At 40.6% G+C, this 27260-nt stretch overlaps 1 protein-coding gene across 8 annotated transcripts in view; it reads left to right on the top strand.

Annotated features, from left to right (window-relative positions):
* Positions 1-27260, top strand: part of INPP5A (inositol polyphosphate-5-phosphatase A) — a 435774-nt gene that overhangs the window by 98665 nt on the left and 309849 nt on the right. For 7 of the 8 annotated variants that reach the window (XM_065552136.1, XM_005305323.5, XM_005305327.5 and 4 more), the window contains one exon: positions 12221-12262. The exons of the other annotated variant lie outside the window; for it this stretch is intronic. In XM_065552136.1, coding sequence (XP_065408208.1) covers positions 12221-12262 — 42 coding nt within the window. The remainder of the gene's footprint in view (positions 1-12220; positions 12263-27260) is intronic. 8 annotated transcript variants of the gene reach the window in all.

Below are 27260 nucleotides of genomic sequence, written 5' to 3'. Positions count from 1 at the left end.
TGGGAAGAAGAGACGCTACTTGTATGGTCATTTTGAAAAGCTGTTTGTTTTTAAGATCTTACCAACTCATGTGGTATCCATGTGTCTGCAAGCTTAGTGCTTTCTTTATGATCCTGACCAATACTGTAACCAGCATGACATAAATAGACTTCAAGTGGAAACTCAGCATAAAAAGAGCCAGTTTTGGTGGAACTCAGAATTCCAGGAAAAGGTCAAAATGGTATTTAATTGAAGGGAGCTGTGATGCGCCATGCGTATATCCTGTTATTTTAACAAAGATTCCACATGATTTTAGAGTTTAAAAAATAACAGTTGCATCTGGTGGAAGGTGTCTATTTGTGGTTCTGCTTGGTCAAAAATTGCACAATACTGGGTGGAACTATAATATAAAAATGAAGGTATAAATTAAGCAGTAAAGGAGCATTCTTAGATTAAGGTGTTACATTTAAAATTTGTTTGTGGTATTTATACACAGCCCTTAGTAAAGGCAGACCTCCACTTCAGCTGTGTGAGCTAAGGGAGATATTTTGCCTTAGTTCATTGAGTCCACCAAAATATTTGGGTCTGCATTTATTAAACTTGACTTATATAGCACCCTAGGTAGACACAGTGCTTTACAAACACACTGTAAATAAAGGCATGTTGTGCCGGAGCAATTTATACAATCTAAGAAGACACAAATCTATGTAAGACAATAATTCAGGCACATGTGTCTGTTGGATGTGGGGATTTATTGATGAGATAACGAAGATAGGAAGTATTCCTGGAGGAAGAAGGTTTTAATGGAAGGATCTGAAGAAGAGAAAAGGTGCTAGATGGACAAAAAGAAGAATGTTCCATTCATAGGATGCAGCAAGATGTCTCATGTGAAGCTAAGAGTGGGAGGAGGATCGGGAGTGTCAGATGTTTTAGAGGGAATGAGATCAGCAATGTAGCTGAGGCAAGATTAGGTGGGATGAGGAGGTTGTCTGACCACAGACAGTTCAGGAAGCTAGGTATGTGAGGTGGTCTGGATACTGTGAGTAGAGTGATGGGAGAGGAAGAGGACTCTAGCAGGGGCATTTTTGATGGATTAGAAGGGAAAGAAATGATAAGCAGGGAAAGCCAGTGTGGAGAGGATTACCATAGTGAAATGTGAGAGATGTATGGAAAATTATTTTAGCAGTGGAGAGAGTGAGGAAAAGGTGGTGATTTTTGGTCATTTTACAGAGGAAGAAATGATAGGATGTAATAAGAGACAATATGGAGAAAGTTTAGAAATTAGGGAGAGTAGGTGAAAAGCCAAAGGTGACCCCACTAGTGAGCCTGGGAGACATGAAACAAAGTGTAGTTTTTCCTGGAGATATAGCAGGAAGAGGAATAAGGAAGAAAGATAAGTTTTTGAAAGACTTGAGATGGTGGATTAATAAGTGACTTTGGTCAGGGTGGTTTCAGAGTCCAGGTAGCTTAAGCAGACAACAAGCTAAAGAATTTTGAAAACATGTTCCAGTATTGGAGTTCTCACTAGTGATTTATCCACTACTGTTGTTACTTCCTCAGGCCTGCCCTATTTCCTTGGGAACTAAAAAAGGAATTAATCTGGAGGTTCTAAAGCTATGCACAAGACCTCATAATTTTTTTTTTCTAGAGGATTGTCTTCATCTAGTCTTTGTCGTCTGTTCCAGGAAATCGCAGTTGAGAACAAGAGTCAATTGAAAATTTTCCACCTCTTACTTTTGGTCTGTGTTGTAATCATTTAAGACACTTTAACCAAAATTAAAGCCAGCAGTTAGACCTCTTGTTGGTTCAATGTTCAACTCTCATTTCCCATTAACTATATTGTCTTCCTGCTGCCATCTGGTGAAAAAAATTAGGGACAACAGCTGGTGAATTCTTTACTTGATTTGCGTTCTTGGGAATAATGTTCTTTGTAGTGACATGAGCATGAGTGATGAGCCAATATATTTGTAGTTGTAAGGTGACTACCCAGCAATTAAAATATTTTAGACATTTTCTGTTTCTAATGAGTACTTCTAGTTTTATAGTTTATAATCGTAATGAGCTGCTGAGAAGAGAAGGGTTGGGATCAGGAAAGATTTCTACAGTCTTTTAATGTTTTAGTTTCAGCTTTTTTAGCAAAGGGTTAGGGATCTATATTTAGTGTAGAGCTGCCTTAATATAAGACTTTTTTAATCTCCATTGTTGTTTAGCTTAAAAGGACACTATGAACTCACTGTTTTTAAAATAATGTACACTATATCATCCAAGGGTCTTTCTGTATACTTTTTTCCTCTTTCTCTCTGAAAGACGGAATGAATTTTGAGATTTGATTTGGCAAATAAACATCCCTTGTTGGTATTTTGAAGATCACTGTAAATCCCAGCCTGGAATTTATGTACGTGTTTGTGGAATATGCTCACAGAAGCATCACTCAGGGGCACTCCAGAATTGGGCTACTTTCAGCTTACCCAGAATAGTAACAGCAGCTTCCAGGAAAGCTAAGGAGGATAAGGAGAACTTTGTACCTGAAGCAGCTCATCCTCACAGGGGAATGAGTTGGTCCAGGATGACATCCACTATGCCAATGGCAGTAGAACCGTAAAGGGAACACCTGGACTTCAGCTGGAAGGGTACTTCCCAGTGTGGGTAGACAGACACACTAGCTCTGCTCAAACTAGCAAGCCAAAAATAGCAGTGTAGCCAAGAGTGGCACAGGTGGCTAGTCAAGCTAACCATCTGAGTACAAACCCACCTGATCCCCCCCGGTACACACTCGGGTGACTAACCTGAGCTGCTGCTGGTGCTGCCCCCAGCTACGCTGTTGTTTTTAGTACGCTAGCTTGAACAGAACTAGTGTGTGTCTGTCTACTCAAGCTGGGAAGCGTGCTCCCAGCTGCAATGTAGACATAACCACAGAAAGTAGTACTAAAGCAAGATGTGGTGGTTGATTTAAGGAGGAGGGTCAGACAGTGTGGTGCAAAAGGGAGTCCACAAAAACAGGACACACATTTTTTAGAGTACATCTACACTGCAGCTGGGAGCATGCTTCTTTACTTGGGTAGGCAGAAGCCTAGCTCACTAAAAATAGCATGAGGGTAGCATGAGCTTACCCAATCTGTAAAAGTCCTTGTCCCCCTGTTTTCACTGGTGTCAGCTTGAACAGCTTTCTACGTTAGAACAGCTTTCCCCTGCACTCTTTTGATCAATACAGGTAAACATGGATCTTGCTCCAAGAGCTGCCTGGCCCACTGACCACACCTGCGTGCTGATCAATGTGTGGTTGGAGAACACTGTCCTCCATGACTTCTCCTGAAGTGGCAGGAACATATACCTTTACCAGGAAACTTCACAGAGGCTGGAGCATGTGGGTATTTGCTGGACTCTGATCCAGTGCTAGGAATGCATCAAGCACTCGAGGCTACTATTCAGGCAGGCAAGACTCCAGCAGTCACTCCAGGAGAGCTCATTGTACATGACCCTCTGTGACGAACTGGACCAGATGCTATCAAGGGCTCTCAGCACAGAACCTCAAGTGGCTCAGAACTTCCTCCTCAACCCTGCTGGCCTCATCATCTGACATGATGCTGATGAGACCCAGGGCAAGGAGGCAGCAGGGAACTGCAGAGGACGCCCTGGAGGACAAGGAGTATGTGGATTCAGCAACTCTACCTGGAGAAATGTTTGGAAAGCCCTTTCAGTGAGCTTCAGGAGGACCCTGAGCTGGACAGGAACCAGAACCAGAGGCTGGTAAGTGGTAATGGATCCCTACCTTCCCTGACAGTACCCCCTCCCTCTTGCTACATTTCCCTCTCCCTCCTGGCCCTTCAACCCATAAATGGCCCCGAGAAAGACACGGCTATAAATCAACAATTTTATTGATTTCCAGTGAACCCCTGTTACGCATTTGGCAGAAGCTATGTCTGAGAAACAGATTATTAACAAAAATAATTGTGCCCCACTGTCTGTGCATTTCTCAGCCAGCATGCAGGCAGTGATGATCTGGAGCCTCACACCGGGAAGCCGATTTAGAAAGGTCCCAGTTGGGGATGGTACAGTTGTAGAAAGCTTTATAGCTGTTTGTCTAACATTAATGACAGCTGTCTTTTGTCCCTTGGAAGAGTACATAATTTCAGTGCTTCTTCCCACCCCCTGATCTTACCATTCCCTTGCAAACAGGAGCAGCATGGAACTGGGCGGGGGGGGGGGGGGGGTTAGGTCCAGGAAAGGGAAGGGAAGACTATAGTTGTCTGAGGGAAAAGTTAGTCATAACAGTCTTTTTCTCCCTTGAAAGATTACAAATTTTTTACCATCCTTGTCTCTGTTGCCTGGCCTGGTTGCACCGAGTCATGCTGCACTTCCCTGGGGGAAACAGGTGGTAGAACGATCTGGTCTGGCGGTTGGATAAGCAGAATGTGATGTCCCTTTGCTGTAGACAGCTGAGGAGCTTGTGGTGCTGATCTGAAACTTCAGGGAACCCAATGAAGTTGTTTTGTTTCTCTATGACATGGACTAATTGGCAGAAGTGTTAAATGACTGTGTTTCATTTTCTCAGTAGCAATTGGAAGTCTAACATAACGAATGTCAGTGAAAATGAGGTAGGATTAAGGCTAAAATAGGGAAAGAATTTGTTAAAAATTACTTATACAAGTTAGATGTCTTCAAGTCACCAGGGCCTGATGAAATGCATCCTAGAATACTCAAGGAGCGGACTGAGGAGGTATTTGAGCCATTAGTGATTATGTACAAAAAGTCATGGAAGATAGGAGAGATTCCAGAGGACTGGAACAGGGCAAATATGTCTATCTATAAACAGGAAATAAGGACAACCTGGAGAATTACAGACTAGTCAGCTTAACTTCAGTACCCGAAAAGATAACGGAGCAAATAATTAAGCAATCGATTTGCAAACACCTAGAAGATAATAAGGTGATAAATAACAGTCAGCATGGATTTGTGAAGAACAAATTGTGTCAAACCAACCTAATAGCTTTCTTTGACTGGGTAATAAGCCTTGTTGATAGGGGGAAGCTGTAGAAGTGGTATATCTTGATTTTAGTTAGGGTTTTGATACTCTTACATTACCTTCTCATAAACAAATTAGGGAAATATATCCTAGATGGAGCTACTATAAGGCGAGTGTATAATGTGTTGGAAAACCTTTCCCAAAGAGTAGATATCAGTGGTTAGCAGTCAAGCTAGAAGGGCATATTGAGTGGGGTCCTGCAGGGATCAGTTCTGGGTATGTACTGTTCAATATTGTCATCAATGATTTTAGATAACGGCATAGAGAGTACACTTATAAAGTTTGTGGATGATACCAAGCTTGGAGGGGTTGTGAGTGCTTTGAAGGATAGGATTAAAATTCAAAATGATCTAGACAAACTGGAGAAATGGTGTGAAGTAAATAGGGTGAAATTCAGTAAGGACAAATGCAAAGTACTCTGCTTAGGAAGAAACAATCAGTTTACATATACAAAATAGGAAATGACTGCCTAGGAAGGAGTGCTGCAAAAAGGGATCTGGGGGTCGTAGTGGATCACAAGCTAAATATGAGGCAACAATGTAACACTATATTGCAAAAAAAAAAAAAAAAAATATCATTCTGGGCTATATTAGCAGGAGTGTTGTAAGCAAGACATGAGAAGTAATTCTTCACTCTACTCCACGATAATTAGGCCTCAACTGGAGTGTTGTGTCCAGTTCTGGGCACCACATTTCAGGAAAGATAAGGACAAACTGGAGAAAGTACAGAGAAGAGCAACAAAAATGATCAAAGGTCTAGAAAACATGACCAATGAGGGAAGATTAAAAAAATTGTGTTTAGTTTTCTCTTCTCCAGCAGGGGACATGATAACAGTTCTCAAATACATAAAAGGTTGTTACAAGGAGGAGGGAGAAAAATTATTCTCCTTAACCTCTGAGGATAGGACAAGAAGCAATGGGTTTAAATTGCGGCAAGGCGGTTTAGATGGACATTAGAAAAAACTTCCTAAATGTTAGTGTGGTTAAGCCCTGGAATAAATTGTCTGGGGAGGTTGTGGAATCATCATCATTGGAGATCTTTAAGAGCAGGTTAGACAAAGACCTTTCAGGGATGGTCTAGATAATACTTAGTCCTGCCATGAGTGCAGGGGATTGGACTAGATGATCTCTTGAGATCCCTTCCAATCCTACCTTTATATGACTCTGATTCTATCTTTGCGTGCCCATTTTACCATTGTTAGGAAGGCAGAAGGACAGGATTAGACAATGGTGATGGTGGGGTGGGTGGTTTTTGTGGTTTGCATCTCCCTTTGAATGAAAATACCATACTGTAGCTGAGAATATAGTCAATTTCCAGTTGAATTGCCTCCCAATCCTGTAAACATATTTCTGGTGTAGTAGAAAATCTAGCTAGGTCTTGAAGTTCAATGGTAGTGCAAATCTGCTTGGTCCACCTACATAGCCGACCAGACCTCTCCATTCAGCAAAACATAGGGGGCTGACAATTAGTAGAAACAACTCTCTCGCATAGATTGCCAGATCTCCTTCATAGGACTGGAAAGCCATGTTCCTTTTCTATTCTGGTGCCTTGAAACCCACTATTTTCTCCAAATGTTCACCAGCCTTTAAAGAAGAAATTGCAGGCTGTTAACATAGTCTTTGGAAGGAACTGCAACCACCACTCCCTCTAGAGATATTTATGAACACTTTATTTTTTAAAAAAGTTAGTACGTCTTACCCTTAGTAGCCTCTGCGCTGTTCTCAGGGGCTGCAAAAGTTGTCTGAGAACTAAGGGTAGTCTAACAGTTGCAATCCTGGAATGTGGCCTTCTACAGCAAAGTTATGTTCTGTGGGGGGATTTCTTATTTTTGTACAAAGGAAAAAAAACATAATGCTACCATTGTCTTTGAATTGGCAGGGCCTTTGGCTCCTGAGAAGGAAACCATTCTACCAGGAGGGCAGGAGCAATGCCCCAGAGACAGAAGAGGCAGATGATGAAGGACCCTGGAGGACTTGCTCATTGGGATGGACAGCAAGAAGCAGCAGCAGTTAGGAACACAAACGGCACAGGAGGATCGCACAGATGAACTGGTTCATGGCACAGGAGGCATGCTGTGGGGAACAGAAGCATTTCCTAATGGAGAAACTGATAGAATTGAAGACGGGGGGGGGGGGGGGGGGAGTCCATCTGCTTCCATGACTACTGCCACCACTTCCACCTCCTCCAGCTATCCCCCAGGGTGCTGCTGAGATAGAGGACCCAACCCCCCACTTCCCCGAGTGACTGAGAGGAATCTGCAGGACTCTCAGGATCAGACCAGCACCCAAAACCTCTTGCAAGAGACACCCCTGAGCATCCAGAAGGAGGAAGCTAGCCCTGTGAGAGTGCCTGAAGTCCACCACGTGCCTCCCTCCCTAACTCCATGCAAGAGACATTCCTTTTTGTCCCCAAGAACAATTTCCCTCTCATCATTCCCCCCTTGTCAGTGGAAGGGCCATGAGACATTATCATTTGACCATTGTTCATGGAATCAGTCCTGTTATGTTTGGTTGGTTTCCATCTTTTTAAAAATATTTAAATTACATGTTCAATATAATACATTTATTAAATGTTATCGTTTCTCTGACTTGTCTGTAGACCCTCTTTCCTAAGTATGATGCACGTAGGATGTTTTCAGGTTTGGGACTGGGGCCCACGATTCACAGCACATGAAGTGGAAGGGTGTAATTGTCTGGGGCCATCATACTGCAGACACTTTTTCTGTCTGACCCACACCTACAACCTCCCCGCACCCTATATCCAAAGTTCCAAGGCTACATGGGAGGGAGGGGGAAAGTACAGTTAGTGTTACATGCTTACAGAAAGCACCTCTAGTTCTAAACACAGCAGAACTAACAGAAAATGGGTAGATAGATATTTTTATTTCTTGGTTTACATGCAGGAAAAATGAAGCACAATTCAAATAACAAAACAGGTGTCTGTCACTACCCAATGATTAAATGGCCATCTCTCCCTCTCGCTCCCCCCCCTCGACCAGTTTCAACTTAGTAGAGATTAATTAGTGCTCCATAACAGCTTCTAAGTATAGTTAGTACTGCTGATGAAGAATGGTTAAAAAATTGAGTGCTCCTGATAACACAAGTAAACAAGTGTGAACAGTTAAGACAAAAGCATTGCACAATGACAGGATTGCAACTTGGCTGCCACCCTCCAAAGCACATGCTTCACCCAAAGGTGTTAACCCAGTGGAGGTGCCCTGTTGTAATTGTCTAGAATGTATGAATTGTCACAGGAATGAATGGCTAATGACCTTCAGTTATAGGGGGGGAACCTCATAAAGTATGTAGCCCAACATGTAAGTGCCAGTGTTCCCTCTCATGCTTTTCTGGAAGCTGCACAGAAGTTGTCCCTCGGCACAGATAGATGTCATTCTCTGCCTCCTTGCTGTGCCAAGGTACGTGCACATGTGGTATCCCTGATTTCACTTACCTGCTGGGAACTGGGAACAGTGTGAATGTGGGTTGGATCCAGATGCCTGGATAGAGTTTGTAAACCAGACTTGTCCTGAGCCCTCTTAGTATGGATGTGCTCCCCTTTATTTCCATGAATGTTATGGAGTATGCGGCAAGCAACAGTTCTATGAACAGCATTTGCCATATTGGCATCCAAACAGGTGTGTAGGCAGCACCAACAAGATTTCAGCCTACCACATGCACACTCCATAACCCTTCTGCAGCTACAGATTGAATTGCCAATTTTGGGTGGGCATGTTCCTGGAGGTTTCATCACAGGACATAATTTTTAATTAAAGATTAATCTTTAATTTCTGGAGACAGGAGAATCTTGGAGGGTTGGTGACCCTACCTATAGAAGCTGTTCCTGAGTCCATTTTTCCATCGATGTTTGTGTATAGTTTCATGAGCCAAATTAGGACGTGGGGTCTCCCAAAATAACTGTTAGCACCAACACACCATAGAGACCTATGGGGGAAGAAAGGACTTTATTCCCCAGAAGCAAGTACAATCCTGATCTCCTCAGCACCCTGGCATCATGAATCAGTGCTTCCCGCGTTGGTATTCATGACTCTGCCTCTGTGGTCCACTAAGCCTTGCAGAATGAGCGAATAGTAATTTTTTCAGTTCACATATTCACTTGCTCCTTTTGGTAAGCAAAGTGTTGGGATATGGGTACCACTGATGGCCCCTGCACAGTTTTGGAAACCCCCATCCTGTCAAATCAGCTATTATTTCTGGAACTTTTCTAATGGCAACCACCTGTGGTTAGATCACATTGTTAATTGCTTCGCAAACCTGCACAACCCCAACAGCGGACTTTCCAATCCCAAAGTGGTTTGCAATGGACTTACAGTCTAATGTTCCCAGCTTCCACAGGGTAATAGCCACTTGCCTCTGCACCAGTATGGAATCCCTGTGCAGGCTTGTTAGACAGCTCCATGAATGTCTGTTTCCATATTCAGAAATTCTGAAGCCACTGATGGTTATCCCAGGTTACCAAAATGATTTGATCGCACTGCTCCATGCTGGTTCTCCTGTCCTAGAAGTGATGGCCCACCTAGGGGCATATTGTGGCAATAGCAGTATTCACCATATCTGTACCATGGTAGCTAAATGAATTGTCATTCATCTTCAAGGTCAGTCATCTTCGTTGTGTCAGAAAGTTCTGCACAAATGCCATCAGCATCTTGCCCATTGCCTACTCCACTAAATAAACAAACATTTGTCCTGTAATAAGGAGCAGGAACAGAACCATGGCATCATCCCATTGCTCCATGTGTTCCACTCAGTGTGGCAAGTGGGGTGATATCATCAGGAACTGCCATTGGCATATGTATGAAGCCTAGGCAGGGGACAATACCAACAGCACACAGCAAAGTCATTCCTAGAATATCTCCCTGTGACACTCGGAACCCGGGGCTACCAGTGGTAGTGCTAATGTTGTGTAACAATGGTGGCAGTGTGCACATGGGTACACTCATGTACATGGCATTATGCCCATGTCCAGCACAGGATATGTGGACACTTGGTGTGGGTATAGGGAACATGCATGTGCATGTACACAATCCAAGTCACTGGATATGTGTGCCAGGGCAGATATAGCCTATGTGGAAAGAAATTTCATTTTTAATTATGCTCCATTGATTGAGGGTATAATTTAATATTATGTGCCATTCTTAATCCACATGAAATGCCATCTTATCTCTGTGCAAATCTCCTATTAATATCATAAGTAAAATATGCCTTTATATGATAGTCAATCTTTCAGTTATCATAATCAGTACCTTGTCGTAATTCAGCATCACTTATTTATTAAATGTTAATTGCTTTATCTTTACATCTTGAAGACTAGGTTTTGACCTCAAATCACAGCAACCCTTGTTTTAAACTGTTCAGTACTACTGTTCTTAGGCCCTGATCCTTACATTTGTGCTTATCTTTACTCAACGAGCTGTCTTATTGAAGTCGAAATGAAAAAAGTGGAGAAGCTGCTGTTACATTGCAGTTTTGACAGAGTTAGGGAGATAGATTATAATCTAAGTGTGAACACTGCAGAGCATGCTGGCATTCTTTTCCTTTTGTGAGCTCCTGGTCTTGAAGTCTTCATATTTTTCCTTTGGAATTTTGTCAACCTCAAAAAAATTATATAAGGGCAGAAAAGAAAGATAACGTTCCTATTACAGCTGGTTGAAAATCTCCAAATTTTGAAATTTCAATAGAAATGTCACAATTCAGCAAGAAGGAAAATTATACATTTTTCACAAAATTGCTAAAAATGCTTCCTATTTTTCTGAGTTGATTGAAAATTTTCTGAATTTGAGATTTTCAGCAAAAAAAGAAACATTTTCAGAAAATTTTCATAAAAAAATTCTCTGTTTGACCAGCCCCAATTCTTGCACTATATGCAGAGTTTTTAGGCACTTGTGGCAGAATTATGGAGGTCTTCATTTAATAAGCAATCAGTACAAGTTAATAAAGAAGTATAAAATATTCTTAATTTTATTTAACTATGTAAGACCACCACTTGATAGAGAACCCAGCAGAACAGAAATTTCTTATATATCTGAAAGAAGCACCAGCATTATTTTGTGTTGTGCCTCTCGGTCAAGTAAAAGCCATTTATTGAAGTCTTTTTGGCTTTTCATTTCACTAACCTCTATTCTATGTAACACAAACGATGTCACTTCTTGCCAGTAAAATGTTAGGGAGCCTGCCTTGTGTTTGCAGAACATTACAAGTTCTACCCCTACTCAAGTCTAGCCCAGATTCAGAAGATTAAACAACGGTTTGTATCTTTCTCTAGGTGCTACGTGCAGATTTGTAAACTACTGTACTTCCGTAGTTCTATTCAGAGGGTTACATGTTTCTGAAAGGGCAGGGCTTTGCATAAAGAGCTGTGTCCTTACAAATAAGGGGTAATCTAGAAATTCTCTTACCTTTTTTCTTTATTGTAGAGCCTAGGCGCCCCAGTCATGGCCTGGGCCTCACTGTGCTACACACGGTACAAACAGAATAATCTGACAGTCCCTGCCCCAAAGAACTTCTTTTCAACTCTTAATAAAGCCAGAGGTAGAGTTTACAAAAAAGGCTTTAAACCTGAAACAGTTACAAGCTACAAATCTTTTCATCTATGCTGAGACTGTGTACTTTCTACATGTTTATCTTTGGAAGGCGTTCCAATAAACTTTAAACACAGAAAATGAATGCTGTAATTTTTTAAGTCAGTATTACAAAAGATATCTCAGTATAGTTCAGTGTATGTAACTTGAAGCCATAAGCTCAAATGTATGAAAGATTAGATTTAAACAGTTTACATTGTTTTTGATGTTCAGTTAATTCATAAGTACTTTAAATGCATAAATTAAAAACTATATTATTGCAGGATTTAGATTTATGAGTAATATTTTCAGCCTTTTCAACTGTTTTACCTTAACACTTTGTTCTGTGTTGCAGAGGTCAGACATGAAATGGTTTTGGATTACTTTTACTGCATTTATACAGGATCTTTTTCACCTTACATATTTGCATTGTTCATTGGGTATGATCTTGGCAAGAGAGGTACAAAATGAAAAAGGAGATTTCTGAGTGGTAGAGTTCTAGGAAGGACTTGGTAGTTTGTTTTTAATGGGGGGGGGGGGGAACTCTCCATTTGAGTCAATTAAGGAAATCAATGGGTATTGAGATATTCTTTTACAAAATGCTTTGCTTCTGTCTTAATGGGTTTTTGTATATTCTTTTTCAGCCAGAAAATTTACAGAAGAATTGGCTTCGGGAATTTTATCAGGTATGGTAAAAATGATGCCACATGAAGTTCTAAAAGTGTATATATGTTTAGTATAGTGAACAATGAGCCATTTTTATACAAAGAATTTTTGCTTTTTTAAACTGATAGTCATAAGCCGTCTTACTTTAAAAAGCAAAAACAAGTCTCATGAGCCAAAATGTTTGAATGGATAATAAAATTTAATAAAGTATGACTGTGGTTTTAGAAAGTGGTTGGGAACTTTTAATCTTAGTTGTTTTGTTATGATGAAAGGCAGTTTATGGCACTTTATGTTGGGGCAGATTCTGGGTTCAGATGCTTGTCTTTATCATGACATACATAAAATAACTCTGATTCTGCCAAGGTTTCCACCAAATTTTTACAGAAGATGGGGTATAAACTATCATTTGGTCTCAGTTGCCCATTTCAAAAATAAAAGTTTCAATATTTTACAGAATCATTTATTTTGGAATTAACTCAGTCTAAGAAGAGGGACATTAAGGATTCAGAAAAGGGAATATATCTGGATAAAAACGGGAAAGAAAAAACCCTTTTACAGATTGTACGCTTACAATTGTGTTGGCCAGTACAATGTTATGACTTTGCTCTTGTGGAACAGATCTTTATTCTACTGCAAGGTGTCTGATTTTCCTACTGTGCCCCCATAAAGTTAAAAGATTTTGTGAGGGTCAGGACCTCAAAGCTCTTTTCCTCACAATATAAAAAAGTTCAATTCCACTCCATATTCCAGAATACATCATAAACTTGAATTTTTAAGTATCAGAGGGGTAGCCGTGTTTGTTGCTTTTTACAGATCCAGACTAAGAGTCATGTGGTACCTTAAAGACTAACAGATGTTTTGGCACATAAGCTTTCGTGGGTGAAGTGGGTATTCACCCACGAAAGCTTATGCGCCAATACATCTGTTAGTCTTTAAGGTGCCACAGGACTCTTTGTTGCTTTTTGAATTTTTAAGCATAGCAACCAAGAGCAGAGCTTCTGTTGTTGTGTACAGTTGAATGAGTCTCTTGTGTCACCCTGAGAATTTACTGCTAAATAAACCTTAGTGTTTTCTGCCATGCAATATTTAGGATGGGGCCAGGGCATTCAGTCTATTTTTTATTCCTGTTTTGATGTTTACCAGAAATGGGGCAATTCTTTTATCCCAAGGCTTTGATTAAACGTGGAGATTCTTAGCACAGATTGACTTAAAAGGCTTATTTTCAGAAGTATGCTAGTAACCAGCACTATCAGACATTTGCAGTGGACATGTTGCATTTTCAGTACCAAATATTGCAGTCAGCCAGAGAGCTGTCCTTCAGGTCTTCACAAAATTCACTGTAATGATAGCTGCAAATTGAAGACAAGAAAATGTATACATAGTTCTGTACCTGGATCGTGAATTAATATGGGACACTTATCCATTCCAACTTGGAAAATTTTAAGACTGGATGTTCTGTTTTTCTCTGAATATTCTGGGCAGACATTCATGAACATTCAGTGGCTGTGGCAAACTTGAACTTTTCTAGCCTACTTCTGCTAAGAACATATAGTTGTATACAGTAATAAAAATGAGGCATTGCTGTGTTCCTTCACAGGAATAAATGTTACTCATTCTAGTCATCAGCATAAGGAAGAAGGAACAGGAGAGAAGCAGTGTACCTTTCTACTTAGTGGGCTATTTAGAGGAAGACTTTCAAAGGCCCTAAGAGGAAGTGGGTCTTCCTTAAAAGTAAATATTTACTGTGGATTTGATTAAATCTTACTGTGCTATATATTTTCTATACAGGAATTACTGTTTTTTTTGTTCACTGCAAGCAGTGTGCCACAGTAAAATATGCAGATATAAGGAGGGTCCCTTTCCCAAAGAACTTAGCCCTGGTCTACATGGGGGGGGGGGGAAGGGAGGGATCGATCTAAGTTATGCAACTTCAGCTATGTTATTCACATAGCTGAAGTCAACGTACTTAGATCGACTTACCGTGGTGTCTTCACTGCAGTGAGTTGACTGCTGCCACTCCCCCGTGGACTCTGCCTGCACCTCTCGCGGCGCTGGAGTACACGAGTCAATGGGAGAGCACTCGGGTCGATTTATCGTGTCTACACTAGACGCAATAAATCGATCCCCGCTGGATCGATCGCTGCCCGCCGATCCAGTGGGTAGTGTAGACATACCCTTAGTCTAAAACAAAAACATAAAAGCATGAATTCAGTAAATACTGTGGTAAAGTCAATACCTTGGTATAGTACCTGTTTATTTTTTAAGTAAACATACTTCATCCTATGTTTGCTCAAGATTGTTTTATACAATTCTTGGGAAGGGACTCTAGCAGTGTCTCATGTTTATTGCTGGACTATATATATATATATATATATATATATAGTGTGTGTGTGTGTGGCATTACATATTAAACTCCAATAATAAAACATCATTCTTCATCCCATATTGGAGGTAACTGCTGTTAAAGTATATCTCCAAGCCTGGATGAGCATGGAAAGTACATATTTTTCTCATATAGCATGGAAGGGTGGGAGGGGAGAGATCATGGAGTATGAGCAGGCCATGGCAATACACCGAAACAATCCCACAGGGAATCAGGCTGCATTACCCTTTTTGTAGTGCTCTCTGTCCCTGGAAATCCTACACTTCGGTATAAGGTGGGCGGTGTTCAAAGAGCAGTGAGGTAGTGGAGCCGTACTGTCATGATGAGGCCCCAAAGGTATTTTGATGCATAGAGCCTCTGTATGGATAGCCCTAGGGTTTCAGTTGATTTCCCTGAGACCTGCAGGCTTTGGGAGCCAAATCCAGTGCTTTATCCACTGTAGTTGGGGAGGGGCCCTGTCCAAATGACCGGATAAATCTAGCAAGAAGTTTCATAACTGCCTCATTGTTGCTCCCATAGGAGGGAGTGATCTGGTTTGTGATTACTAGTGATGGACATCTCTCAAGCACCTCAGCCAATCCATGTCTTTTGTTTAAAAGTGGGAGCAATATAATGGGATTGATTGGCTCAAAAACTTGATAGTGGGGCAGCCTTTCACCACTAGGTCAGTAGTTTGAATTGGAAGCAGGATGGTAGTGATCAAAAGTCCTTAGCATCTGATGGTTTGTTCTGTGGCTTGTGTGATGGGAGTCATATACGAACCTAAACAGATTGTAGGCTCAATCCTAATAATTTTAGTGGAAAAATATCTTCATTAGAATTTGTGCCTTGTTAAATTCTTTTCATCTTTAAAAAGTGGGATAAATTCTATTCAAATGAGTTACTGATTACTTGCTCAATTCATAGTATGAGCACTAAAAATAGTTTTTTGCATATTGGCTTGAGAAGAAGGATAAGCAGCTCATATTCTTAAGAATAGTAATAGAGCATAAGGTTTGTTCATTTTCATATGTGCACATTAATAAGTGTGCAAATGAGCAAGACAAAGTATGATCCGTTACAGAACCCAGGTGTCATCTTTTAAATGTGCTGATGGTGTTTTAAACAACCTGCTTCTTGCTTCAGACTTGCCTTATGCAGCATTGATAAAACGTTGAAACTACTGAAGAATTCCCCAAGTGAAAGCCAAAAGGGGTGTCCTTGGAAGGTGCTTTTGGAAACTGCTGGGGCAATAGAAGTAATTTAGGGGCCTTGTAGAAAAAGTAAATAGTAGAAAAATCAATGTTGAATTCCCTAATTTTAAATGCTTAAAAGTAACTAACCCTGCTGTTCCAGTCTTACTGTATAATGAAATTATGTCTTGATAATCAACATTTTATCTGGTTCTTGTAGCGGAGACTAAATTATTTAGATGATGCGGTTGTTAGTAAGAGGTTTTTATTGTAATAACTTGTGTTATTAGCTTTGTTTTTGCATAATTAGTTTTTTTTAAATATATGAAATAAAGAGTAGCTTGACTGAGTATCCTGCAGACCTGTTAGTCTCATAAAAAGTGGGATTTTCTTTGTTACCTTGGATTTATAACTACATAAATATTCACATTATATTCCCTCCCCAATCATTGTCCAAACTAAATTAAATTAAAAAATGCCTCCAGATCCTTTAAAACAGATTTTCCTCCTCTAAGAAAACACCCAGCAATCTCTACAAATGGTTTAGATGTATTTTTTACAGTAGTATCTCTACTACCTCCATGTATTTATCTAAAATTCTCTAAATTTGTTTGCTTATCATGAATGTCACAGTGAAACAGCAAGACTGCTAAGAGTGTTCTCAAGAATAGTGCAGTACAGTTGTTTGAACAGTGATACTTTTATTGTGTTTGGGGCTGCTGTTTGGGGTGCACTTGTAATTATAACGAGAAGTAGCATGATGAAGCTCCATAAAAGCTTTTTGAGGCAGGGACTGTTTGTACAGTGCCTAGTGGAATTGGCCTAGATGAGGCATCTAGGCACTAATGCAATAAATGTGTCACGGCACACGCAGAATGATAATAAATTGGTATTAATGCCAACTGTTCAACTTTTTTTCATTTTAAATGTTTGGTTGCTTTTGAAATATTCTACAAGATTATATTAATCAACAGTACTGGAAAATGACTTTAGAGTCAGGCTTTTAACACTTCTTTGTAAACTTGAAGCCCAGATAAACCACAAACCACAATTTTTTCCACTCCTTCTGAGGAATTCAATTTGCATATATAGTTGTGTCAACACAGTTTGCATAACCTCTGACAACTGAAGGTTAAGTGCTTCTTCTGTAAGCAGTGAAAACATTCTCAACAAAAAAGGAAGAGAAATTGCAAGGCTTATTTTCATCTATTTCTAGAAAGCAATGTCCATGATGGAAACAGAACCTGTTTTTTTTTTTTATTAGTTTTAATAATTTGTTCTAACATTTTTCATCACTCCAGCCTCCTAATTATCTCAGATAACATGCTGATGTAGTGACATTTTCATATGTTGTGTTTTGCTGTTTGAAAAGAAACATTTTTAAGATCCAGCAAATTCAAGATTTAATAAGTTTTTAATACCATGGAAAACTGTACCATTTATTATTATTACTACTTACAACATGGTGGCTCCCAAAATGTGCATAGGCACTAGAGAATTAATTTAATAGGAACATTTCAGTTTAATTATCATCTATTAAAAATTTAAATACCCTTGCCTATGCTACAAATGAGACCTTAAATTATTAAAAATGAAACAATTTACAAGAACTAATAAACTTTCACTATACTATTTGTCCAAGAACTGCAAAAAACTAAAAATAGTTAACTCACTTTCCTTTGTAGTCAGTTTCTTGACAATTTAATTTTTGTCATAACTAGTACAATATACTGTTTCTCCTACTGCATAAGAATGCTATTTGTTTAATCCTGGTTTCTACTGGAATTAAAAATGAGTAATTCAGGTTTTGTAAAAAGTATTTAAATAAAACCTGAATTTTGGATCAAATTTGGCCTAATAATCCCCCTATAAATTTATTGAGCTATCAGACACTTTGTAATTTGTCTGTTGGCTAATTATCAAGATTTTTGTTTTCCCAAGAGAGTAATATTTCTTAGATTGTTGTATTTTTACAGCCGTATCTCTCCTACCTCCAAATTATCTGCACTACTAATAGCAAAAGAAAAAAGCAGTCCACTAAATATTCATTTTCTAATTTTGCTACAATCTGAGGGTCTTCCTTAAAAGTACTCTTTGAAAAATCTATTTAAATATTGATGTTCACATTTTACAAATTGATAAAGGTACATTTAAATAAAAAACAATATTACCAACCACAAGCATTCAAAACCATGAGTCAGGTCCCAAAAATAATGGATTCATAATATTAATACATTTTTGGGAGAGGAAGTTGCCCTTTTTATTTTGTCTTTGTTACATATTTTCAAGCTTTTTTCTGCAGCCATGAGGACTAGAAATTTACATGATTTTTAATAAAAGGATTCTCATGTAATCATCCAACTCCAGGAACAGTGGCTTTAAGATCAATGCCAAATATTATATAAAATCATAAGAATGGGCCAGACCAATTGTTCCTCTAGTCCAGATCCTGTCTTCTGATTAAGTATCAGGGGGTAGCCGTGTTAGTCTGTATCTACAAAAACAACAAGGAGTCTGGTGGCACCTTAAAGACTAACAGATTTATTTGGGCATAAGCTTTCGTGAGTAAAAACCTCACTTCTTCGGATGCATCTGGTGCCACCAGACTCCTTGTTGTCTTCTGATTGTGACCAGTGCCAGATGATTCACAGGGAATGAATAGAACAAGGCAATTTTGAATGATCCATTCACTGTCATCCAGTCCCAGCTTCTGACAGTTGGAGGTTTAAGGTCACCCAGACTATGGGGTTGCATCCTTGACCATCTTGGCTAATAGCCATTGATGGACCTATCATCCATAAACTTATCTAATTCTTTTTTGAACCCAGTTATACTTTTGGCCTTCACAGTGGGAATGAGTTCCACAGGTTGACTATGCATTGGGTGAAGAAGTATTTCCTTTTGTTTGTTTTAAACCTGCTGCCTATTAATTTCATCAAGTACTCTGTGAAGAGGTAAATAACCCCTCCCTAATTCACTTTCCTCACATCAATCATGACTTTATAGACCTCAGTCATATCCCCCGTAGTTGTTTCTTTTCTAAGCTCAACAGTCCCATTATTTTTAAGTTTTCCTCATGTGGAAGCTGTTCTGTATCGCTAATCATTTTAGTTGCCTTTCTCCGTACGTTTTCCAATTCTAATATATCTTTTTTGAGATGGGGCCACCAGAACTGCACGTAGTAATCAAGGGGTGAGTAGACCATGGATTTATATAGTGCTGTGGTTCTCAAACTTATTTGATTGGGCCCCCTTTCTTTGTGTCTGTAGTGATTTATGCCCTCCCCCACCCCCAAGTACATATACCGCAACCCAGCTCTGAAGGCAGAGCGAAGAGCAGCAGCTGTTTGCGTGGTGCCCAGCTCTGAAGGTAGCACCATGCCAGCAGCAGCACAGAAGTAAGGTGGCAACGTGAAAAGTGATATTCGTCAATATCACTTTTCACAGCAGACTTAGCGTCCCATTGCCACCCTTACTTCTGTGCTGGTGCTGCCACCACGGGGCTTACAGCCAGAACCCTGCCACCTCCAGGTGAGGGAATAGGGGTGGGGAGGAAAGTTCAAGCCTGGGCTGCCTCCTGGTCAGGGATTGGTGCGGGAGAAGGAGAGCTCAAGCCCAGGCTGCCTCCTGGTGATTGGATTGAGGAACGGGGCAAGGAGAGCCTGAGCCCAGGTGGCGGGCTCCAGCTATCAGCTCCAGGGCAGCTGTCTCCTTTACCCCCGCCTCCCTGTTATGCACGGCCCCTTCCGCATGAGTCCCCGACACCTAGGGCTGACAGCCAGGTCTCTCTTTAATAAATAATAATAATAATTAATAAAGGCAACATGTCATGCCTCCCTTGACACATTCCTGCACCTTCCTTGGGAGACTCGCCCCATAGTTTGAGAACCACTGATATAGTGAAATTATGATATTTTCTGTTCTTTTATCTCTTCCTTTCCTAAAGGTTCCTAACATTGTTAACTTTTTTGACTGCTGCTACACATTGAGCAGATGTTTTCAGAGAACTATTTACAATTATTCCAAGAGCTTGCTTGAGTAGCAACAGCTAATTTGGACCCCATTATTTTTTATATATGATTGTCATTATATTTTCCAATGCGCAGTAATATACACTTATAAACATTGAATTTTATCTGCCATTTTGTTGCCAAGTCACCCAGTTTAGTGAGATCCCTTTGCAGTCAGCTTTGGACTTGACTATCTTAAGTAATTGTGTATTGTCTGCAAATTTTGACATCCCTCACAGTTCATCTCCTTTTCTAGATCATTTATGAATACATTGAACAGCACAGGTCCCAGTATAGATCAGATGTGTTACCTGGGGTTATCTGAACCCAAAGCTGTGGTAACTAGTCTCTGTTTTTCAAATGGTGTCAGGAAATAAATCAGTGGAGGACACAGCACCTCCATCTGATAAATGATTGGTACACACAAGACTGCTTCCATCCAAAAATCCTTGTTTTTATTGAGTACAAAGCACATCTAAAATAGCAATTGGTCTAGAGCACGCCAAAGAAATGTAGTTACCCATAGCCTGAGGTAGTGTCAAATGACAGTAACAGGATTATGGTGGCCAGCCTTCTGCCTAGCTGCTGGGGAGTATTTGTCAGTGACTCCTTGTTCATAGAACATCCAAACTTCTCCAAACCACACTTTCTAACTAAATTCTTTATAGATTTTCTCCAGACATAACTCATAATGGCCCCAAATACGCTAACAATTTCCCTATCAACAGCCAATAATAATTCATTATTCTACTTATCAGGAAAGCAGCTTGAGCAAAACAAACAAACAAACAAAAAAACCCTTACAAACACAGACAAACAGAATCAAGGTCAGTTTTCCATGCTTCTCCCCTTCTAATGAATCTGTCCTTTCACTTTATCTATCCCAGTCAGTAAAACTGCAGCTTGTTTTTGTTCTGTCTGTCTGAGCCAAAGCCAGATTTCTGACTCTGTTGTTTTCTCACTTCCAGCTTACGGGGGCTAAGTGCACACGCTGGCTGCAAGTTATGTCAAATCCAGTTCTCTCGCAACAGGGGGACCATGCGGTTTACCTTTGTCCATTGTGAAAAGTGACCATTTATTCCTACTCTGTTTCCTATCTTTTTAATCAGTTACTGATCCATGAGAGGACCTTTCTTCTTATCCCATGACTGCTTAGCTCACTTAAGAACCATTGATGAGCGACCTTGTCAAAGCCTTTCTGAAAGTCCAGGTACACTATATCAACTGGATCACCTTTGCCAACATGCTTATTGACTCCCTTAAATTAGTGAGACATGATTTCCCGTTACAAAAGCAGTGTTCACTCTTCCCCCAACATATTGTGTTCATCTGTGTGTCTGATAAATTCTGTTCTTTACTATAGTTTCAACCAGTTTGCCTGGTACTGAAGTAAGGCTTATCAGCCTGTAATTGCCGGGATTGCCTCTGGGGACTTTCAAAAAATGCCAATTTTTTTTAATCAGCTACCTTCTAGTCATCTGGTGCAGAAACTGATTTAAGCAGTAACTTACATATTACAGCTAGTAGTTCTTCACTTTCATATATGAATTCTTTCAGAACTTTTGGGTGAATACCACCTGGTTCTGGTTACTGATTGCTGTTTAATTTATTAGTTTTTTTTCCCAAACCTCTTCTACTGACACCTCAATCTGGGTCAGTTCCTCAGATTTGTCACCTAAAAAGAATGGCTCAAGTGTGGGAATCTCCCTCATATCAATTGCAGTGAAGACTAATGCAAAGATTTCATTTAGATTCTCTGCAATGGCCTTGTCTTCTTTGAGTGCTCCCGTAGCACCTTGATTGTCATAAGAACAGCCATATTGGGTCAGACCAAAGGTTCATCTAGTCCAGTATCCTGTCTTCTGACAGTGGCCAATGCCAGGTGCTCCAGAGGGAATGAACAGAACAGGTAATCATGAAGTGATCCATTCTCTGTCACCCATTCCCAGCTTCTGGCAAACAGAGGCTAGGGATACCATCTCTGCCCATCCTGGCTAATAGCCATTGATGGATCTATCCTCCATGAATTTATCTAGTTCTTTTTTGAACCCTGTTTGAGTCTTGGCCTTCACAACATCCTCTGGCAAAGAATTCCATAAGTTGACTGTGCATTGTGTGAAGAAATACTTCCTTTTGTTTGTTTTAAACCTGCTGCCTATTAATTTCTTTTGGTGACCCCTTGTTCTTGTGTTATAAGAAAAGGAGTAAATAACACTTCTTTACTTTCTTCACACCAGTCATGATTTTATAGACCTCAATCATAACCCCCCTTAGTCGTCTCTTTTCCAAGCTGAAAAGTCCCAGTTTTATTAATCTTGCCTCATACGGAAGCTGTTTCATACTCCTGATCATTTTTGTTGCCCTTTTCTGAACCTTTTCCAATTCCAATATTTCTTTTTTGCGATGGAGCTACCACATCTGCACACTTTATTCAAGATGTGGGCATACCATGGATTTATATAGCGGCAGTATGATATTTTCTGTCTTCTTATCTAGCCCTTTCTTAATGATTCCCAACATTCTATTCGCTTTTTCGACTGCCGCTGCACATTGAGTGAATGTTTTCAGAGAACTATCCACAATGACTCCAAGATCTCTTTCTTAAGTGGTAACAGCTAATTTAGACCCCATCATTTTATATGTATAGTTGGGATTATGTTTTCCAATGTGCATTACTTTGCATTGATCAACACTGAATTTAATCTGCCATTTTGTTGCCCAGTCACCCAGTTTTGAGAGATCCTTTTGTAGCTCTTCACAGTCTGTCCGGGACTTAACTATCTTGAGTAGTTTTGTATCATCTGCAAATTTTTCCACCTCACTGTTTACCCTTTTTTCCAGATCATTTATAAATATGTTGAATAAGATTGGTCCCAGTACAGACCCCTGGGGGACACCACTATTTACCTTTCTCCTTTCTGAGAACTGACCATTTATTACTACCTGTAAGCTGGCGCAGGTTCACCTGGCAGCGCCTCCTGCTGGTCTCTCAAGGAATTAGCTCGATTTCCAGCCTGGAGCGCCCTCTGCAGGCCGGTGATCCACTACCACTTGGCCCCCTGTCTCTCCCTGGACTCCGGTGCCCTGATAGCTCGGGTGCTGCCCCCTGGCAGTAACCCCTTTCTCTCAGGGTCTCCCCTCCCACAGGAACCCCCACCCGCTAACCCCACCTCACCTCAGTATAAGGCTACTGTCAGTCCTCGTCTAGCCCCCACGCCCTGGGGCAGACTGCAGTATCAGCCTACTCATCACTGGCAAGGTTGGGTTTGGACCTGCTGCCTTTGCCTATCCCTGGGCTGCCCTCTACAACCCCCAGTACCTATTAGCCTTATGCTAGGCTGCAGCCTGGGGCTTTCCAGATTGGATCTCCCCAGCTCCTCTGCCTTTCCCCAGCCCTGCTCCACTCAGGTACCCTGTCTCTAGCTCCCTGCAGCCAGGCCTATCTCCCTCTACAGCTAGAGAGAGACTGTTTGGGCTCCTGGCTCACAGCCTTTTTATACAGGCCAGCTGTGGCCTGATTGGGGCCCAGCTGCGGCTGCTTCCCCAATCAGCCCAGCTTTTAGAGCTGCAGCCCTCCCAGGCAGGAGCGGGTGTCCACCCCGCTACACTACCCTTTGTTTCCTATCTTTTAATCAGTTACTAATCCATGAGAGGACTTTCCTCCTTATCCCATGACAGCTTACTTTGCTCAAAAGCCTTTGGCGAGGGACCTTGTCAAAAGCTTCCTCAAAATCTAAGTACACTATATCCACTGGATCCCACTTCATGCTTGTTGACCCTCCCAAAGAATTACAGTAGATTGGTGAGGCATGATTTTCCTTTACAAAAACCAAGTTGACTCTTCCCCCAAAAATTATGTTCATGTATGTGTCTGACAATTTTGTTCTTTACTCTACTATCATTGCAACCAGTCTGCTAAGTACTGAAATCAAGCTTACTGGCCCTTTTTAAAAATTGGCATCACATTAGCTATCCTCCAGTCATTTGTTAAAGAAGCTGATTTACATTATAGGTTACAGACTACAGTTAGTAGTTCTGCAATTTCACATTTGAGTTCCTTCAGAACGCTTGGATGAATACCATCTGGTCCTGGTGACTTATTACTGTGTAGTTTATCTATTTGTTCCAAAATCTCCTCTAATGATACTTCAATCTAGGACAATTTCTCAGATTTGTCATCTAAAAAGAAGGGCTCAGGTTTGGGAATCTCCCTTACATCCTCAACTATGAAGACTGATGCAAATAATTCATTTCGTTTCTCCGCAAAGGCCTTATTGTCCTTGAGTGCTCCTTTAGCCTCTCGATTGTCCAGTGACCCCACTGGTTGTTTAGTAGGCTTTCTGCTTATGATGTACTTAAAAAGTTTTTTGCTATTACTTTTTGAGTCTTTGGCTAGCTGTTCTTCAAATTATTTTTTGGCCTTCCTAATTATATTTTTACACTTCATTTGCCAGAGTTTATGCTTCTTTTTATTTTCCTCACTAGGATTTAACTTCCACTTTTTAAAGGATGCCTTTTTGCCTCTCACTGCTTCTTTTACTTTGTTGTTTAGCCACGGTGGCTCTTTTTTGGTTCTCTTACTTGGTTTTTTTTTTTTTTTTTTTAATTGGGGGTATATATTTAAGTTGAGCCTGTATTATGGTGTCTTTAAAAAGTTTCCATACAGCTTGCAGGGATTTTACTTTTGGTGCTGTGCCTTTTTAATTTCTGTTTAACTAAACTCCTCATTTTTGTGTAATTCCCCTTTCTGAAATTAAATGCTACAGTGTTGGGCTGTTGTGGTGTTTTCTCTGTCACCGGGATGTTAAATTTAATTATATTATGGTCACTATTGCCAAGCAGTCCAGCTATATTCACCTCTTGGACCAGATCCTGTGCTCCACTTAGGACTAAATCAAGAATTGCCTCTCCTCTGGTAGGTTCCAGGACGAGATGCTCCAAGAAGCAGTCATTTAAGGTGTCAAGAAACTTTGTCTGCATCCCGTCCTGAGGTTACATATACCCAGTCAATATGGGGATAGTTGAAATCGCCCATTATTATGGAGTTTTTTATTTTAATAACCTCTCTAACCTTCCTGATCATTTCACAGTCACTATCACCATTGTGGTCAGGTGGTCAGTATATATCCCTACTTCTATATTCTTATTGTTTGAGCATAGAAATACTATCCATAGAGATTCTATGATACAGTTTGGTTCATTTCAGATTTTTACTTTATTTGATTCTATGCTTTCTTTCACATATAGTGCCACTCCCCACCAGCATGACCTGTTCTGTCCTCCTGATATATTTTGTACCCTGGTATTACTGTGTCCCATTGATTATCCTTATTTCACCAAATTTCTGTGATGCCTATTATAGCAATATCCTCATTTAATACAAGGCATTCTAGTTCAGCCATCTTATTATTTAGACTTCTAGCATTTGTATATAAGCACTTTAAAAACTTGTCACTTTTTAGCTCTCTGCCATTATGTGATGTAATTGAATGAGACTTTTTTTCATTTGACTGTTTCTCATCAGATCCTAGCTGTATTTTATCATCTTCCAGCCTGTCCTCCTTAGTAGGACATAGGGAATCTCCATGAATAGATCCTCCCGTAAGTGATGTCTCTGTCTGAACCACATGCTCCTCTGCACCTATCGGCTTTCCCCCAGCCCTTCGTTTAAAAACTGCTCTGTGACCTTTTTAATTTTAAGTGCCAGCAGTCTGGTTCCATTTTGGTTTAGGTGGAGCCCATCCTTCCTGTATAGGCTCCCCCTTTCCCCAAAGTTTCCCCAGTTCCTAATAAATCTACACCTCTCCTCCCTATACCATTGTCTCATCCACGCATTGAGACCCTGCAGTTCTGCCTGTCTAACTGGCCCTGCGCATGGAACTGGAAGCATTTCAGAAAATGCTGCCATACAGGTCCTGGACTTCAATATATTAGTTAGCAGCCTAGATTTGGCCTCCTGGACCTCTCTCCTGTCGTTCCCTATGTCATTGGTACCTACCACGGCCACCAGCTCCCCCCCAGCACTACATATAAGTCTATCTAGATGCCTCGAGATGTCTGCAACCTTCGCACCAGGCAGGCAAGTCACCATGCGGTTCTCACAGTCATCACAAACCCAACTATCTACGTTTCTAATGATCGAATCGCCCAATACCAATACCTGTCTCTTCCTAATAACTGGAGTTCCCTCCCCCGGAGAGGTATCTGGAGAGGTAAGAGGATACCACAACATCCTCTGGAAGGAGGGTCCCAACTATGGGATCATTTCCCTCTGCTCCAGTTGGATGTTTTCCTTCCCTGAGACTTTCATCCTCCTCAATAGCACAGATGCTGTCAGACTGGGGGGTGGGACCATTCTACTGTGACCCGGAAAGTCTCATCTGTGCACCTCTCTGTCTCCCTTAGCTCCTCCAGTTCAGTCACTCTGTTCTCCAAAGCCCGTATATGGTGTCTAAGGGCCAGGAGCTTCTTGCACCGAAAATGTACACACGTGCCACCTGCCGATAGGGCAGGTAATCACACATGCTGCATTGGGTGCAATAAACTGGGTAGCTCCCACTCTGTTGCTGGACTTCTGCCTGCATTCTCTTTTTACTCCTGCAGTTCGTTCCTTTGTTGTTGTTTTGTTTTTATCAGGGGGTGTTTTTTGGCTTTAAGTTTAAGGAATGGTAAGTGTATCTAACCTCCCCCCTCACACTCTTCCCCTCTAAACTCCCTCGCACTGTCCAGTGGACCCATTTCCTGTTTGGCAGGTTTCCTGCTTCTGATGTACTTAAAACATTTTTAGCTATTAGTTTTTGTGTCTTTAGCTAATTGCGCTTCAAATTCTTTCTTCCCCAGCCTTATTATACTTTTAAATGTGACTTGTCAGAATTTATGCACCTTCCCTTTTTCCTCAGTAGGAATTTGCCTTCCAATCTTTATAGGTTGCCTTTTTGCTTCTAACAACCTGCTCTTTAGCCATGGTGGCATTTTAATTGGGGTATACATATAGTTTGAGCCTCTATTATGAGGACTCTATTAAAGAGTGTCCATGCAGCTTGCAAGCATTTCACCCTTGTGACTGTTCCTTTATGTTTCTGTTTAACTAGCTTCCTCATTTTTGTGTAATTCCTCTTTTTGAAGTTACGTGCTACTGTGGTGGGTTTCTTTGGCATTTTTCCTCCTATAAGGATGTTAAACTTAATTACATTATGGTCACTATTCCAGAGTTCAGCTATATTCACCTCTTGGGCCAGATCCTGTTTCATTTAGGAATAAATTAAGAATTGCCTCTCTCCTTGTGGGTTTCCATGAGAAGCTGCTCTAAAAAGCAGTCATTTAGTATGTCCAGAAATTTCATCTCTGGATCCCTTCCTGAGGTGACATATACCCAGTCAATATAAGGATAGTTTATCCTCTATTATTATTGTGTTTTCTGCCTTTGTAGTCTCTGTAATCTCCCTGAGCGTTTT

The sequence above is a fragment of the Chrysemys picta genome, chromosome 7, assembly GCF_011386835.1.
Source record: "Chrysemys picta bellii isolate R12L10 chromosome 7, ASM1138683v2, whole genome shotgun sequence".
Taxonomy (NCBI): Eukaryota; Metazoa; Chordata; order Testudines; family Emydidae; genus Chrysemys; species Chrysemys picta.
This window is presented reverse-complemented; position numbering and strand designations above follow the sequence as displayed.